At 32.6% G+C, this 17,622-nt stretch overlaps 1 protein-coding gene across 8 annotated transcripts; it reads right to left on the bottom strand.

Annotated features, from left to right (window-relative positions):
* Positions 1-2,968: 2,968 nt before the first annotated feature.
* LOC110035646 (receptor-like serine/threonine-protein kinase At1g78530) lies at positions 2,969-13,354 on the bottom strand. 8 transcript variants are annotated; one of them, XR_002295162.1, is made up of 7 exons: positions 12,968-13,354; positions 12,548-12,731; positions 12,124-12,462; positions 11,790-12,044; positions 11,563-11,696; positions 4,196-5,017; positions 2,969-3,351 (listed from the first exon to the last, which is right to left on the bottom strand). XR_002295162.1 is itself a non-coding variant. In XM_020739914.1 (6 exons), the coding sequence occupies exons 2-6, from the start codon at positions 12,681-12,683 to the stop codon at positions 4,817-4,819; spliced, it is 1,065 nt and encodes a 354-aa protein (XP_020595573.1). In that variant the 5' UTR covers positions 12,684-12,731; positions 12,848-13,354; the 3' UTR covers positions 3,735-4,816. The 8 variants fall into 8 exon arrangements, 5 of the variants coding, with proteins under 5 accessions (XP_020595573.1, XP_020595574.1, XP_020595575.1 ...); XR_002295160.1 differs by having other exon boundaries at positions 3,314-3,356; XR_002295161.1 differs by lacking the exon at positions 2,969-3,351 and adding an exon at positions 3,735-3,972.
* Between the last annotated feature and the right edge of the window lie 4,268 nt (positions 13,355-17,622).

The raw sequence follows: 17,622 nt of genomic DNA, 5'->3' as shown, positions 1-17,622 counted from the left end.
ACCTTACCTTCTTAAATGTGACTCTTGTGTGGATATCTAGAGAACTATTGAAAGGCGTTTTCAATCTACTAATATCTCTCAAATTATATTTCTTAAAATTAAATTGCACCTTACTATTTCAAAGGATAAATCTAGGATGCAATATATCTCTGAAAAAAAAGTGGATGCAATTATTGTATTAGGCTCTCCAATCAATTCAGAAGATATCTCTTGCATACTCTTAATGGTTTATGTCCACTTATCATGTTTTTAAAATGGTTATTTGGAAAAATCTTCAACCCATTCGCTTAGATGAATTCTACTAACTCTTATGTAATGAAGAAATAATCCTTGCTGTTGAAGCCACAAAAGAACTCACACTCACCAATCTTACAGGCTCTCAAATCGCTTTCACTAATATTAGAGGTTGCGACTGATCTTCCTCTCAATATGCCAATTTTAGCAGATATTTTAATACCTTATATAGAGTTAATCATAAAAGAACTCAAGGAAGATCAAATTCATTTAGAGGTAGTTAAACTTATATTGTTGTAATTACTTGTCACATTTTTGAAAAAGTTGGATCAATTTCTCAATGCTCGTTGTGTTAAAGAATAATTTATACTCCTAGCCACACGTTTCACCTACATCCATTGTTATGTATTTCAAACCTCTCTATTAAATTGCTTTCAGTTCATCAGCTTACTAGTGATAACTCATGCTCCATAATATTTGATAAATTTAGTTTTTGTTGTTAAGGATCACATGACCAAAAAAGTTCTCCTCCATAAAATTTGTCATTAAGGAGTATATCTGGTTAAACATTCAGCTAATTCATCTACCAAACTGGTTGCTCTCCCGAGCTCATCATATGATCCTACTTTTTGGCATAGAAGGCTCGGACATCCAGCCATCCCCACCCAAGAACAACAACTTTGACACTGTAGCTGTCACAAAATTAGAAACAACACATTCTACTGTTTTGCATGTGCTCTTGCTAAAAGTCATAGATAGCATTTTCTTTCTTATGCTTCTCAATCATTTTTTTCTTTTTTAATTACTTCATAGTAATGCATGGGGACCTTCCCCAATTTTGTCCAATCAAGATTATACATACTCTATTTCACTAATTGATGATTTCTCTTAATACTGTTAGAAGTTTCCTGTGAAAATGAAATATGAAATCACAGCTAAAATTTAGAATTTCTAAAATTTTGTTGAACTCAATTTCATACCAAAAATAGATAATTTGCACTGATGGTGGTGCTAATTTTTTTAGTAACACTTTACAACATTTACTTACATTCCATGGAATTCATCGCAAGAGCAGCTTTCATTATACATCTGTATAAAAATGGTATTGCTAAGCACAAACAAAGCATTTGATTGAGATAGTTTGTACACTCATGCTTGATGCTCAATTCCCTTCTAATCTATGGGTGGGTGGATACTATTCTTATGGTTTCATATCTCATGAATTGCCTCCCCCAAATACAAATAATTTGTCTCCATTTCAACTCCTCTAATAAGCCTCTAAAATCACCTTAAGACCTTTGGGCGTTTATGTTATCCCTAGTTATCCGCTTATTTTTCTCATAAACTTGTTGTCAAATCCTTTGCATGTGTCTTTCATGGCTATGCATTCCAACTACAAAGGCTATAAATCTCTTGATCCTATTTCTGGCAAAGTTTATATCTATAGACATGTTAGTTTTCATGAGGAACAATTTCCTTTTCACACTCCACCTTCTCCAATAAGCTCCACTAAATCTTCCTACATCCCACCACTTACTTGTTCCTACTGCTCGACATAATGTTTTACAACCCTCTAAACATTCTCTCCCATCTTCTGCAACTGATGATGTACCAACTAGTTAGCCTAATGCACATTTCAATTACTCGAACAACTTCTTTGTTACATTAAGGGGACTCTAAACGATGTTTTATCACGTTTATGAAGCTTCCTTTAAGCTTCATTCTTTCTCAAAGTCTAAGATAGCGTGTCGGCATCCGACCTGTCGCATGCTCCCCAAGTGAAGACATTAACAGATTCCATGACAAAGTATGGGTACATGATCAAGGGCCAAGAGATGTCGCTGCATCAATATCTAAAGGCTGACGTTCTGAATAAAGTCTTGTGGAGTGAGATGGTTGGCGCCATGTTTGATGGGTCATAGGAATCCTCTAATGCTAAAGAGGCAAAGCAAAGGGTGGTGGTTGCTGCTAAGGTGACTAAGAAGAAGCTGAGGGCGAACAGTTCTCATCCACATTTGACCACTTCTCCTTTCTCACAGCAATCGACGGTTCCTTTCAGGGCTAAAATGACATGTATGCAATATGTTTCTTTTTTATGTTCCTAAATTCAATAGCTATGTTCTCATCTTTTGGAGAGTCGTGGTTGACTGAGTGCTTTTTTGCTAGGTTCCAGAACTTCTGAAGCTTGCCGGGAGGACTATTCGAAGACTCCAAGTTTCTTATGAAAGGAAGAATAGGGGATGCCCCCATCTAGTGATGGTGAAGAAACAAGAACACTTGATTTCTGTTTCATAGACACGTCGTTAAGAGGTAAGGCAAGCTGGTCATCACCTATTCAATTGCCAAATTCTAGCACTGTGGCACATGATGAGGTTCTTTCTAAAAGTCTAATTGGGCTAGTGATCCCTTAAATCAGAAATCTACTACTAGTTATTGTTCATTTCTTGGGTTGTTCAGAAAACAATCTAATGTGGCTCGCTAGTCTACTAAGGCAATGTATGGCTTTGATTAAAAGTTCTCATTTGGGATTTTTGTATTGCTCTACCTTAACCTACTAATTTGTTGTAATAATATTTCAGATTTAGCTGTAGCAAACAATCTTTTTTTTTTGCTCTCAAACAAAACATATTGCAATTGATTTCCACTTTATTCCACATTGTATTAAGTTCAATGATATTATTGTTCATCACATCAACTCATAAGGTCAAGTAGCTAGCATTGTTACCAGGGCCCTTTCTACTACTCGGATTTAACATCTTCGGGACAAGCTTATAGTCCAAGCTGGGCATAGCTGCTTGCGGTGCGGCAACAATTATACAGACAAAGATGTGGTTAAATAAATTTGCTTGTAATAGAAGTGGTCTCATTCCTCTATATACAGTCCAGCTGACACCCTTCATGGAAAAAAAAAATACACCCTTCACGGATACATTGTCAACCGTTCGATTATAACTACCTGATTTGGTCTTACCTCTCTCCATAACTACCTCGGCACTTGTACAGGTTCTGTCCCCTTCTACACTCTTATGTTGGTGCTAAAATTTGGATGATAATATATGAAACAATTGACGTTGTTTTGAACTTTCCTTCCACGGTTTCTGCTTGGTTTTGTATCACCTGTACTGAAATTCAACAGTTATGTATGTAAAATCCCCAATACTTTTATGATTCATGATATCTTAATTGCATGTTGATATGATGAAAATCAATATCGATGATAAAAATTATTGAGCATCTAATTAAAAGATTACCTTATAACGTGCAAAAGGATGTATCTGATCACACTCAGAAGTACAATTAGAAATTTACACTACATCATGAGATCCTGGGTTTTTTCTTTCATAATGCATTTTTTTGGTTAGATATGCATGATTGTCTGCGACGAAAACCATAAACCCAAAAAAATTGAAGGAGCCCAAACAAACAAATCAGTTAAATCTGGCTATTACAAATTGACTAAGGCTACGTTTTTGGAAGATTAAAGTTTAAATAAAGCCAACCTTGTGAATCTTCACTGACTATATATTCAACTCAGCTTCTTGCAAACTTAATCCAAAAGACCTTAATAGAACATTTATAATGCAATTTTTCCGTACTTAAAATGTTCAACGAACAGGTCGATTTGAAAAAACTTGATTCTGCGCAACCACAGTTATTTCGTCTTGTGCGAAATAGTTGCTTTAAATATATTTTGGCTGTGACAGACAATACCAATATGTTCTCTCCTTTTTCAGTTACCTGATGTGAGAAATTTAAGGGATTGTTACATGGCAATTTACACCAAATTATTTCTTACGCTCATATACCATAGCAGTCTCTTCTCGGTTTGCGTCATCAAGAAGCTAGCACCCAAAGCTTTGCCCCTTGCGCGCACACCGAAAGCAATGGGGTAGTGAATTGGACACTTCAAAGCAATTAAAAAATAGAAAATTAATATTTAAGAAAATAATTGCGAGCAGACCTTGTAGCTCATTGGCACACTCATGCTAAAGAAGCGCACAAACAATATTCAAGGACGAGATAATCTGCTTGAAGCATGGAGATGAAAATCCTAGTTCATGTAGAGTGCACAGAATAAGGATGTGGCACAAAGACGAGCACATTTGTGATTCTCTTCAGAGTCATTTCTTATTCACCTTGGACTGAATGTTAAGTTATGGACATATGGCACATATCAATGCATTCTTTCATTCTGTCTATATGGCGATACATACCATGGAATGGGATTCTTTCTGTTCACTGGTCTTGGTCTTGTTCAAATTTTGCTAAAAAAATTTGATCCTCAGAGCTTGATTGATAATAAAAATATTTTAGTCCAATTTGCCGAAATAACCTGGTTAATTATGTTGTTCACTGCTTCCGTCAATTTTCCCCATATAAGTACCATGCAGAGACTTCCATCTTTCGAGAAGCTCTTTTCCTCACAGATCTTGTCGTGATGTTGAACAGAGCTGGTTTTATTATATGGTTCATTGAGCCCACCCTGTGATTAAGATGAAAGTGAAGCCTTGAAGGTTCAAACCATCCTTGGCAGAAGTTTTTCCTCATTCCATGATAAAAAATCATTGCGAAAAGTAACAAATCAAATAAAATTATCAGATTTTTCTGATTTTATTTGCTCTAGCATTTTAAGAACTTCGAACATGGTTGGCCTCTTTGAGGGATCTGGATTTAGACATTTGTCTGCAATCGAGAATACTTCCTTGACTTCTTCAGCTGGAAAGCTTACTAATACACTATCTATGGCATGCTCCTCTCTCTGATCTTCCATTACTCCCTTAACCTGTCATAAATTTTGGGCAGTAAGAGACAATGAAGTGTACTCCTTCAAGGAGTAGAATTATAATACATCTCAAGTGAACAAGAAAATATCAACAAATATCTTTATAATTAGTCCTGAGGATTCTATGAAGAAACATTTGTGGAATTGAAATATGGCACAGGTAACTTTAGACGACGTGAAACCATAGTTAAATTATATGGTAGTATCTTACAATTAATGTCGGAGGCGCTTTAGGTATGAAGGCCACACTTCCCTTCTGTAGTTTGTTATGGCGATCCAACTATATGCTAGACTATCTAAGAATTTAGAAATATTTTTGAAAAATTAGAATATACTTTCAATGCGTGAATGTTTGGGATGCATTAAAATAGCATAGAAGCAATGCAACGATTTTATACAAAACGTATAAAAAATCAGCATAATATGATCTGTTTGGTTGGGCAATTGAAAATTCCTATGAAAACTGAACAGCATAAATAAATTATGCTTTTAGAATTATTAGTTATTTTTCTACTTTGCATATTCTTGTTTGGTAGAGTGAAATTAAATTTCTGATATTTGATATGGAATTACCATTGCAGGGCAAAAGGTTTGGGTTGTGAAAATTTTGTTTTTGTATTTGTTTTAGCGTTAACTGAATGTAAGTTTTCTTCAGCTAATAATGAGCAAAGTAAAGAAGGAAGAATCAAATCAAGATTGAGGTGTGAATGAGGAGGATTGTTTGATTCTCGAGACAAACTAAGGAGCTCTTTAAAATGATTGAGCTAGTTGATGAACAATGATTGACTGCAAATGAAGGAGCAACCAATGGGCTTGTTTTCTTGGGAAGAAAGGGAATGTAGAGATTAGAGCTTTAAGAGTTGATAACTATGATTGACTGCAATTTTATTACTTCTTTCTAACTCTCCCTGACATAGCCTATGTAAAGTCTTTAGGATTGATATCTTACACAACATGAGGTTCAAGAGATTGGAAATGACCATGCCTCATGGATGGGTTTATCAGCTGTTGGTTTCACGGAAAATATTCTTTTCTAATAATTTCTGAATTTCTCAAAAATTATTTCCTTTAGGTATTATTTTTCTCTTCATCCTTTCATATCTTGTGTGCATCCGTTCATACCTTGTACTCTATTTCTTCAATAGAATGACCTTTGAAAATTATCATATAAAAATTTCTTAAACCTCATATTGGAAATAACTTTATCTTAAAGAGTTGTGATTTAGCCATTTGATCAATAGTTGAGCCTCCAGAATTTATTGAAACTTTATAGGATAGTTATATATACCTCTATACAAGGATGGGGCTTTCTCAAGAATTTAAAAATCAAACATAGTAATCTGAGAATAAATTCCAAAGAGCTACTTGACCAAGATGATCTCCACTCAGCCTTGTAGCTATTTTGGAAACTCCTGCCACAAAGATCTTCATTATTGATGGATGCCTAAATTTGAGATGATATCCTCGAGTCTTCTTGACTCTCCAATGTGTTGTTAAAAAATTCTTCTATAGTTAGCGTTCACCTTTTATGACAAGGCTTGGGTTCAGGTTGATCTTGTATCTTGATTTTATTTACTAAACTTGTCACGTGTTGTTTATCTTTTCCCTACTGCATGGATTAAATAAAGTTCCTCATAAGTTTATTGAACTTGCTTCAAACTTGTAAATTTTATCTTTTGGGGACAGTTTGGAGAGCTACATCATTGTTGCTACTGACCAAAATAATACTGTTAAGCCCTTTTCCTTCAACTATAAAAATAAAATCACCAAAATAAAATAATGATGAGAATTTTCTTAATCATTACATAGTTTTAATTGAGATGCATTTAGTTAAAGTAGGATCTAGTTTTGTTTGCACATGAATCAGTAATTAATTGGCTGAATTGTAAAGAATAAGTTTTTATTGACCCAAAAAGAGAAACAAGAGACTAAAAAAAATAGATATCTATCACAATATCATTATTTAGAGAGATTGAAAGACAGTCAAATAACAATCTCTTTATGTCTATAGAAATTATAAATCCTCCACTGATGAATTAAGAAGGGATGTTCAAATATGTGATCTGAATAGTTATAATGGAAGAAACTTAACTGATGCCCTAAGCCCACACTTCAGATTGATGACTATGTAAATAATTAAAGGTAATAACTAAGTATTTTTAATTTTTATATATAACTAGAAAATTACCCTGGTAAATGATTGTTATGGTCTCCATTTGCACAAAAAAAAGGGTAAAAAGAAACACATGAATTAAATTCATATTTATGTTTGCTTAAAAGTATTTTAATAGTAAAATATTACATGAATGATACTCCTATCATGTTATAAAATCAATATGTTGAATAGTAAACTAAAAAAAACAAAAGAAAAAACACTTACATTTTACATGAAAGACCAAAGATGAGAAAATTTAAGGACAAAGAAGGAGAATTTATCAGATCAAAAGAAAAATGTTACAAGTGGAATAAGACTGAATTAAGGAAAATGAGTTGTTCCATGTAAGAAATGGCTTACAAGATTTTAGTTTTTTTTAAGATCCTTCATAAGAAAATATTTAAAGAAGCTAATAATACAAGAGCATACAAATTACAATCTAAATGCTATTATAAAATTAATCTAATGGCAGAGGCCTTCAATCTATGTGCCCAAAATTTTCTATGAAGGCCAACAAGATACAAAATTTTAGCCAAATATTTAATTTATAAACATCATACAAAAAAGGATTTCAAGTAAGATAGTTATTAATAGATTATTTTTTATTCAACTATAAGATGTATTATAGGAGTAAATTTTGAAAGTGCATCTTAGTTATTGCTAGATGGAACTTGGAAGAATAAATGAATTCCCTAATAGATGGAACTTGGAAGAATAAATGAATTCCCTAATACGGAACTTGTAGAATATTGAAATACCAAGAAAAGTATTTTGAAAATCTTTTACATAGTTGATGTTGGAGTTAAGAACAATTAATCATGTTAGGGATGTAAACTAGTCGAGTCGAGTTAAGTTTTGGCTTAATTAAGCAAAATCATTTAGGTATTGCTTAGCTTGAATTTGTGTTTAAACTTGACCTAAGCTAGTTTACTAAGCTTGAGCTCAACTTGAATGTTATTGGAGACGCAATAGGGAGTTCGGGACTCTGTAAATGCAGAATAGGGCTAGGTTACTTTGGTGGGACAATGGAAATGGGTTGGAGGGAGAACATCTTAGTCCAATGGGTCATAAATCTTAACTAATGTTGATAGAACTAACTCAAAGGGCACTTAAGTTGAGTAAAGTCAAGCTCGAGCTCTAACATGGATAATAATTGCACTCAAATATAAGTTTGAGCTCAAACTAATGACTTGATATGATCTATTTATGAAGTCGCTAGTGATTCAGATTCATGATGGCTAGGCTCACATAAATCCCTAGATAAGGTGATTGAATAGCTAAAAATTCTTAAAAAAATAAATAAGGAATCATTTCTAAGTATGATTAAGATTAGAAAAAGAAGTAAATTGAAATAGAAAATTAATCATTTTTATATGGTATTTTAGAAATATTAAAGACAAAATAGGAAAAATTAGCCACCCGAGGATTAATAAAAATAAAATTTGTTATAAAATTTAAAACTGAAAAAACTATAGGAATCAATGATATCATATACATACCAATTATTTTATGCTGTGTCATATAATTGAACACTATCATTGTTGTGCCCTAAGTCCCAGATGTTAAAAGTGGAGAGTTGTGTTTAGTAGGCGACAAGAGCGTAAAATTTTTGTCAAAAAATAATTACATGATTCCTTCAAATTTGTGTGTAAATGTTAGGGCTTCTTTTATAAAATTTTTCAAGTGCTTATGCTTATCAAGTAGGTTTAGATATAAGTTCAAAAGAAAAATTTTGGAATGATCTAGAAGAATTAATACAAATGATAGCTCTTGAAAAAATTATTTTCATTAGAGGTAAATAAACATGTTTTTAGAGTGGTAGAAATATGTAGAAGTATTTATGATGGCTACGGTTTTGGAGTTAACAAAAAAGGTAGAACCATATTAGATTTTGCTTTAGCATATAACTTTGTTATTGTTACTACTTTATTAGAGAAATTGATGAATATATTTTTACTTATAAGAATGGATCTAATAAAGCACAAACTGATTATTTTATTATAAGAAGAAGAGATCGACAAAAATATAATGATTGTAAAGTTCATTATTAAGTAAAAATTTAAGAACTCAATATCGATTATTAGTTCTGGACTTTATGATGAAAAGTTGTAAGATGAAGAATACAATGAAATATCGACATACAATTAGATAGGTAAAAAGGTGCAATTACATTTTTTTTTTTTTATGAAAAAACTTTAAGATTTGAATTTTTGAGATGTTCATGAAGAAGCTAATTCTATTTGGTTAAGAGTAACATGCACTAGTAAACAAGTTGGCAAAAAATGTACGTGGATAAATAAAAAGCGAAGTTTTTATAAATAAAATTAGTTGGTGGCAGAATAATAATGTGCTAGAAAAGATAAAATATAAGAAGTTCTGTTATAAAAATTGGATTAAATATAAAATCTTAGAACCATGAATTTCGTATTTACAATCAACAACTTTCCAGTTAAACTACCTAATCTAGAACCATGAATCTCATATATAGTCACAAGTTTTTCATGCATATCTTCTTGTCAGAAAAAAAAAAAAGCTTTACTTCATGTGGATGGCCCATGAAAAGAGAAAATAGTGGAGTAATAATGACAATTAATTTTTTTAAGGATAAATATTAACCATTTTTATGCGTGAACAATTGAACAATAAGAATTTTAGAAACTAAATGAGGCGTTGTTGCCGCCAGATCATTGGAGTGAAGTAACTCTCGAAGTTCAAGTGATTTGATGACACCCATTGCTTAAATATAGATGGTGTAAGTATCGCTCGAAAAAATGATTAAATTTAAGATTAGTTAAGTAAGGAGAGAAAATAATAAGGAAAAATATTGATATATAACCAGATGTAGTATTCTACTAAAAATATCATGATAGGAGATTAATGATATTGTGATAAAGGATCTGAACAACAATTACTCTTATATTTTACGATTTAACCCACAAATCATTATGGCTGGAGCTAATTTAAAATTTAATTCATTCCTTAAAGAATAATAAAACATGTACAATAAAAACAAAGAATTGAGTAGTCAAAAACATTTTTATAAAAGTTGTTTATGAAGTATTGATATTCAATACTAATGAAAGGTATATGATTAATGGTATGACGGTTGTAAGGGCCAGTTCTCAAAATCATTTATAATGAGCCTAGATGAGTAGAGGCCATCATGCTGAGTTGAAAGTTTGTTGATTCTTTCATTCAACCCACCTATTTTGTGCATTAGGGCTTTATTTTCTATGTTAAAGAGCTGATTTGAAGAAGAATTGCATATTGTTGTAGTGCCCTAATATGAGATTATTGAGGTGTGTTAGCTTGAGGAGCAACGATGTTGATGGGACATATAGGGGCATATAAGTCACGATAAATGAATTGTGACTGGATGTAGAGTAATCACATAACTGTGAAAGCGAATAAATCAAATGCAGAAGACTATTTTGTTTCAAGTAGTTTGCTAACTTGGAGTCTCAATTAGAATCATTAGAAATTCAAGGGATCTTGGCTTTGATGCTATGTTAAAAAATTAGAGAGATAAATTATCTCTATTTCTTGAATACACTATGTACATCAGCCTATTAAAAGTAAGAAGCAAACAACAATGTTATATACAAGATTAAGAAAATTTTTTTGGTATCTCTGAGTAATTAATGGCAAAATTTTTATAAAAACTTGCATCAGTTATTTGATGGGTACATACAATAATTTTCATTATTCATATCTGGATTATCTGCTTATTAAAATTAGAGATGTCAAAAATTGATTTGACAAGTTTATTTGAACTAGACTAAAAGTATTCAAGTTTGAGAGCAATTGGCTATTTGGGCTGGGTTGGGGTAAGAAATTGACCCGATTAAAATATGGTTTGGGTTAGAGTTGACTTGTAGAATCCAAAATTAACTCACAGCTGACCTAATTATTATTCAAATTGACTTGGAGAAACCAAAATCTACTCAAAATTGACCTATTATCATTCAAATTAAAATTAAGTGATTTGGGACGAGTTAATTAGGCTAAACATGTCATTGGTAGGTTAATTGGGCTGTGCAGATTTAAAAAATTATGTTTAGTCACGAAGTAAATTGTGAGTAAGATGTTTTTGAAATGAGTCTTCTAGTAATATAGTTTGGTCCATATAATGAAAATTTTAGATAGAAGTAAATCGGGATTAGGATAATTTAGGGTTAGACAAATACCCCACCTATCAACTAAAATTGACACCCCTAATTAAGTGGGTGGGCAATGGTTTGAAAACCTATAAAAAATATTATTTCAAAATAAAAAAATGTAATAATAAATGACGAATGAATGTCAATGTACTGTGAAATTGTGATGGTAGTTGATCGTAGGTCCGTCAATATAGTGTGAAAAGTATTCGCATTATGTTCAGAAGAGTTACCCAAGAAACAAGCCTCGAGCCTTCCTCAAGAAATGATTCATCTGTTGGTCTTTTCCCCGTAAGAAGTTCAAGCAAGACAACGCCGAAGCTGTAAACATCTCCTTTTGTTGTTGCTCTACCTGTGTCGAAATATTCTGCGAAAGAAAACCGAAAAATTACATTTATCCAGCAAAAAAAAAAAGATTAAAATAGATATATATATATATATATAAGAACTTATTTATAACCTGGAGGTAAATAACCAAAAGTTCCAGCAACCATGGTTGAAACGTGAGTCTGATCTGGTTCCATCATCGTTGCCAATCCAAAATCAGACACCCTCGCATCCATGTTCAGATCCAGCAGTATATTGCTTGATTTTATATCCCGGTGGATTATGTGAGGAATACAATCATGATGAAGGTATGATAAACCCCGAGCAGCTCCCAGTGCAATCCTGTACCTGGAAGGCCAATCTAGAGGACTTTTTTCAGCTGATTTCCCTGTATATACGATTCATGAGATAATCAAAATATTAAGATATAAAACTCCGATTTTCAGTGGGAAGATGAACTATATTACCATGAAGAAATGAATCTAAACCTCCATTCGGCATCAGCTCGTATATAAGAAGATTGAATTGCGGTGCAATATAGTATCCATGAAGAGTAACGATGTTCCTGTGCTTTATGTCTCCCATGGCATTGAGCTCTCTCTCAAACCCAAGTTCCTTATTGTCATTCCCCTTGTTTAGCCTCTTCACAGCGAAGGCAGTGGTTTCATCTACAACTAATTTATAGACTGTGCCGTATCCTCCGGAGCCAATGATGTCTTTGTTAGTTAGCTTCATTGTCTTCTTCATAAAAGCTTTTGTGCTGAGAGCTTGAGTTGTTGGTGATCGAAACATTACCATCTTTCCACCTGTCTTCAACAATCTTAGTGCTGTGATCTATTAAAAGCTTGCTGAGAAGGTGAACAATTTCCTTTAAGCTAGTGGTAAACTAACCTGTCAAACTATCTTCAATTATCCTCCGCTTTCTTACCCATCTTTTGTAGCAGAGCAGGGAGATGATTATCTTCGATATGATGAAAGCAATACAGCAGATCGTGATGTAAAACACCGTCGGAGGTGACTTGCCCATATTCTCGAGAGGAAACTAATTCACAACTCTGCTGGATACCCTTTCTGCCTATAAAAAAAAGCCCATCAATTGTTGGTTTTAGTTACTGATATCAAAATCACAAAATTTGGCATGAAAATGCTATAAATGTACAAATGATTTAATTACTGCAAATGCTTTTACACCTCATGCAAGTGCAGTAATGCATATAGCTAGAATCCTTTTGATGGAAAAAGGCCAGTGAAATAATTTGAGGATATTATTTCAGTACATTATATTTTGAAAGTTGAAGAAGAGTCTGGCACCTAATACAGCAATAGGCGTCGACTGCAATCTCTCTCTCTCTCTCTCTCTCTCTCTTGAATGCTCTGCTGCGAAGCAAAAGCCAGACTCATCAGCCACAAATCTGGGACACCGTCTCTCATAAGCGAGAAGTTGCGAAGCAAAGTCAAACTCATCTCCTGCAAATTTGGCTGACGGGAATCTTGAGGGCTGTATGTGTCGATTGCTGAGCTATGGTAGGTGCAAAAGGCAGCAGGGTCATGTGAATGCTCTGAACAATTATTGCGTTTAGATTTTCTTTTTTCTTTTCTAGGAAAAAAAGCCTAAACTCAATAATATGTTCAGAGAATTCACATGACTCGCTTCCTTTTACATTGCTAATGAGCTGGCTTCGTTTCCATTAGTCTAATATTCTGTCTTGGTATTTGATTCTTTGCTATGAAGTCCCAGACGTAAAATGCAAAAGCGGTACTTAGTCGGGGCCAGAAATGCGTGGAGAATATATTTTATTTTTTAATTATATATATTATGTGAAGTGATATGGATTCCAAATGATAAATTTTATTTTATAATTATTTGCTAGTAAAAATTTGGCGCCCTATTTATTGGTATTGCAGCCCTCAAAATTATAGTTTTCTCAACCAAGCACCTCACCAAATTCACACTTTCATAATAATAAATGCTCTTATATGTTCAAAAAAATATTACATCAAGAGTCCGGACATAACTGTGTGTCTGAACTCAAATTATGAGTCTTATTGGTCAATTACAGTCTAATAATAAGTTATTTCGCAATAGTTGCAATAAAAAAGTTGTCGGACAAAAACTTCTATGGATAAGTCATTATTTATTTGATTTTTGCAGTTTTAAAACAACTGTATTGCAGCTATTTCTATATAAATGATCATTTTTCTCCTGTATTGTAATGTTGTTTGCAACATACCTATTGTACTAATATATTTTATACTTTAAAAGCAAAAATCCACGACAAAAAAAAAACAAAAATAAAAATATACACCCAACTTAACAATTAGTATCATGATTACAATAATTAATAAACAAATTATTAAAATAAAATTTAATAATATGATAATCTTATTTTGAAAATACTGTGACGCATGTCACGAGCTAAGTCATTCTCAAGGAATACTCTACATGTTCGATCACTCTTGGCGGTGTAAACTTTCAGCCTATCTGCCCACAAAAAAAAAAATCACATTTCGCTGTGATTCTTTGCGGGCACATTTAGAATTGGCTACCTTAGCTATGTGGCTAACGTGAAGTTAGCACGGAACAATAAAGTCTATAGTAACACTGCAATCCACGAGAGGTACCAAAAATCCTCGAACTTATCTTTTCTAAATGCTTTAAAAGACATCCCATTAGACATAACACAAGTAGAAACTGATAATATAAGTTAGTAATTACAGTTTTATGCAGGTGTGAGTTCTCAGAGAATTCAGTATACTGATTCTTGACTTTTTATATAGATGTAAAATGTGATGTATACGATTATATGCTTTAAATTTCTTAAAAGTTATTCTTAATTTGCAACAAAGTCAAAAACTTGATCCAAAGGGAAAAGCTAGGTAAGTTTTCCACTATGAAACAAGCAAGAATATATTTTAATTTTAAATATGGGATACTACGCAAGTATATGTATCGTTATCAAGTAATATAGGATTTTTTTATCAAGCCCCGAATATCGAATCCACAGGAAAAATGGCTATATGCTTTTCGGAATTTAGAAATTTTAAATTATAAAAGTCTACTTAGCAAAATATTCTTACTTAAACCCAAGATGCTAAAATAGGAATGCAAGTTTGATTCTTTTTGTAACTTTTTGTAATTTTTTTTTGTAATTTTTGGTTTATGAAAATAAAGTAACTAATTAACTTAACTAAATACTTGCAAGATGAAGGCAATATAAATAAAATATCTTTTTCATTATCATGAATCAGTAATAAGCAGAGCAATTCTGTTAAGTATTCTAAATGTGTTGTGTCAAATAGGAGCAATAGTATTCTTTACTCTTACTAGAGATACTATAAAGAACATTGACTAATCTATAGTTTGATTAGTCTTGAAGACCAGCTAGGCAATAAAGATACTAGCTCTCACTCTAGAGTTCCCTCTTCTCCCTCCACCTAGGGTTTAACATTTCGTATCAAAACCTAAAACTTTAAATCATATTAGGGAATTTAGTCTGTTATTCTAAATTCCTCTAATTCTACACCATTGAACAGTTTATTTCCCTATTTATGTACACTGCTTTATTTGCACTCAATCATAAGAATTACATTCTCATCCATACAATCTCATGTGATTCTAACCATTTGTTGACTGAGACAATACCATTTTGGATCTTACATGTTCTCAAAACAGGTATTAGCATCTTAATTAGCCAAATTAAGAAGTAAATGAAGTGCAAGGTTTCAAATCATCACAACTTCTTCCAACATTGAAGCTTAATAATTCACACAACTTCCTTTCAACACTTAATCACTTATCATTTTAAGGAAAAAAATGAAGAAAACTACTCAAAATCTAGGAAGCAAACACAACCACGTATGAGTTTAAAAGTAGAAATAATGCACACAAATAAGAAATCTAAATTAAAATCAAGTGTGGTCACAAAGATAAACACTTATCTTAAATCCTCTCACCAAATGTCTTGAAGTTCCCTTGAATGCTCTTCCTTCACTCACAATACAAACTAACACTCAAAATAAAAAGAAAAGTGGTTGGTGGCGGTAGCAGCGATGACTTAGATGGATGATGGTTGTAAATTTGATGGGTGGCTGGCCTCCTCTCTTCGAAAATCTAAGTCATTTATTATAAAACTCCAAGGGGTGCCTTGGTGTCTCTTCAAAAAGGTGTCTCCATTCAATGAATCTTCTAGAAGTTGCCTCCTTTAAAAGCCAATTGAATGAATTTTTATGTCCATGGGCAATTTCCCACATTTTTACCAAGGGTTGCTTCAAAAACTGATGCATTCCTAATGTGTATTATTTTTTTTTGTGTTTTATGTCAATTTAAATCCCCAGTAGTAGTGCTAAAAGCTTGACCCCTCCCAAAATTACACAATAATTTAGCTTTCAAAAATATGGTCAAAATCTTGACCCAATTTGTATTTAGTGGTTAAAATCAAATTTTTATAAAATATATAAAATAGTTCACACACTAGTGGTTCTATGCAAGTGCATGTATCACTTCAAGTAATATAGGGCTTTCTTCAAAAACCCTAGTATCAATCCCACATAGAAGCGCAGTAACAAATCCCTTAGGCTAATTCTAGTCTACTAATATAAAGTCTTAGTTTGGAAGATGGACATTTCTATGATAATAACATAAATCACAATATCCAAACTATAAAAATTAAAGTAAGAAAGATAAGTTAAAATAGGTTTAATGAATGCTAATAGAAATGTAACTAAAAGAACTAAGTTAATTAAACTAATTTCTAAACTTCAAAATTAAATTTACTAAGACTAAACAGAGTTTTGTGATGAAGAGTTCAAATTTAAGAAAACATGGTTCCCCTTTACAATGAGTATATGAATTGTGAAGAAATTAAATAATTTAAAAATATATAAAAATTATTTTGTGCCAAATAGGAGCAATCCTATTCTTTACCCTCTTTTATGTGCCTAAAGATCATTGACTAATCTAGAGTGTGGTCCCCCTACTCCCTCACCTGAGGGCTAACAATATCGCATTAGTTTCCAATCAGCAGGACCAAATTGGAGATTTTAATTTGTGACCTAAAATCTTCAATTCTCAATTAAACAAAGTATATTTCCTCATTAATTTTCTCTCAACTCCATGGATGAAATCCTCTCCCATGAAATCAAATGTGATTCTAAATGTGATTCTTACTGATTCTTACTATGTTGTAGAAATCAAAGCCCTTTCGGAACATATGTTTCTCAACACGTATTACCATTTCAATTGGCTTAATCAAAAAGTAAACGAAGATCAAAGTTCTAATGATCACAAATTTTTGACATTTAAAACCATATAAAATAAAATCAATTCTTCACAAAACTAGCTCTCAAAGTAGGGAGAAGGATAAAGAAGACTACTCTGAATTCATGAGAATGATATAACAAGACATATATTTTATTAATAAAAACATGTTTACAAAATAAAAAAAAATAAAAGAACACAACTTATCAAAAATCTTCCTAAGCAAATCCCTAGAAGTTCTCTTCAATCCTCTCACTCCTTACAAGCATTCTCATATCTCTCCTAGAAATATAATGAAGAAGAAATTTGTCACCTTCCCTCTCCTCTTACAATCCTTGAAGAAAATCTCCAAGCTCTTGAATTTCTATCTCTCTCTCTCTCTTTTCTTCTTCTTACTCTCACGCCACTCACTCACACACACACACACGCGCGCGCCACCCCCCAAAACTCCTCTTACAGCCCTAGACTTCTCTCTATTTTTTAAAAGGTTGCCTCCCTCCAAAAAGAATTCAAATTTCCCTCCAAAATTATATCCAAATGTCAACTCTTTTGAACTCAAAATACATGTCTATTTATCCAAGAGGCATATCCCTTCATAAAAAACCTTTCAAAGTATCTAGATGCATTAAATCCCTCCAAGTTGTTTAGAATAAGTGTTCCTTTGAAAATTCACCCAAAATTCATCCCGAACTGTCTTAATCCAAATAAT

The sequence above is a fragment of the Phalaenopsis equestris genome, unplaced genomic scaffold, assembly GCF_001263595.1.
Source record: "Phalaenopsis equestris unplaced genomic scaffold, ASM126359v1 Scaffold198741, whole genome shotgun sequence".
NCBI lineage: Eukaryota > Viridiplantae > Streptophyta > Magnoliopsida > Asparagales > Orchidaceae > Phalaenopsis > Phalaenopsis equestris.
The sequence above is the reverse complement of the archived record's forward strand: the minus strand, read 5'-3'. Positions and strand labels throughout refer to the sequence as shown.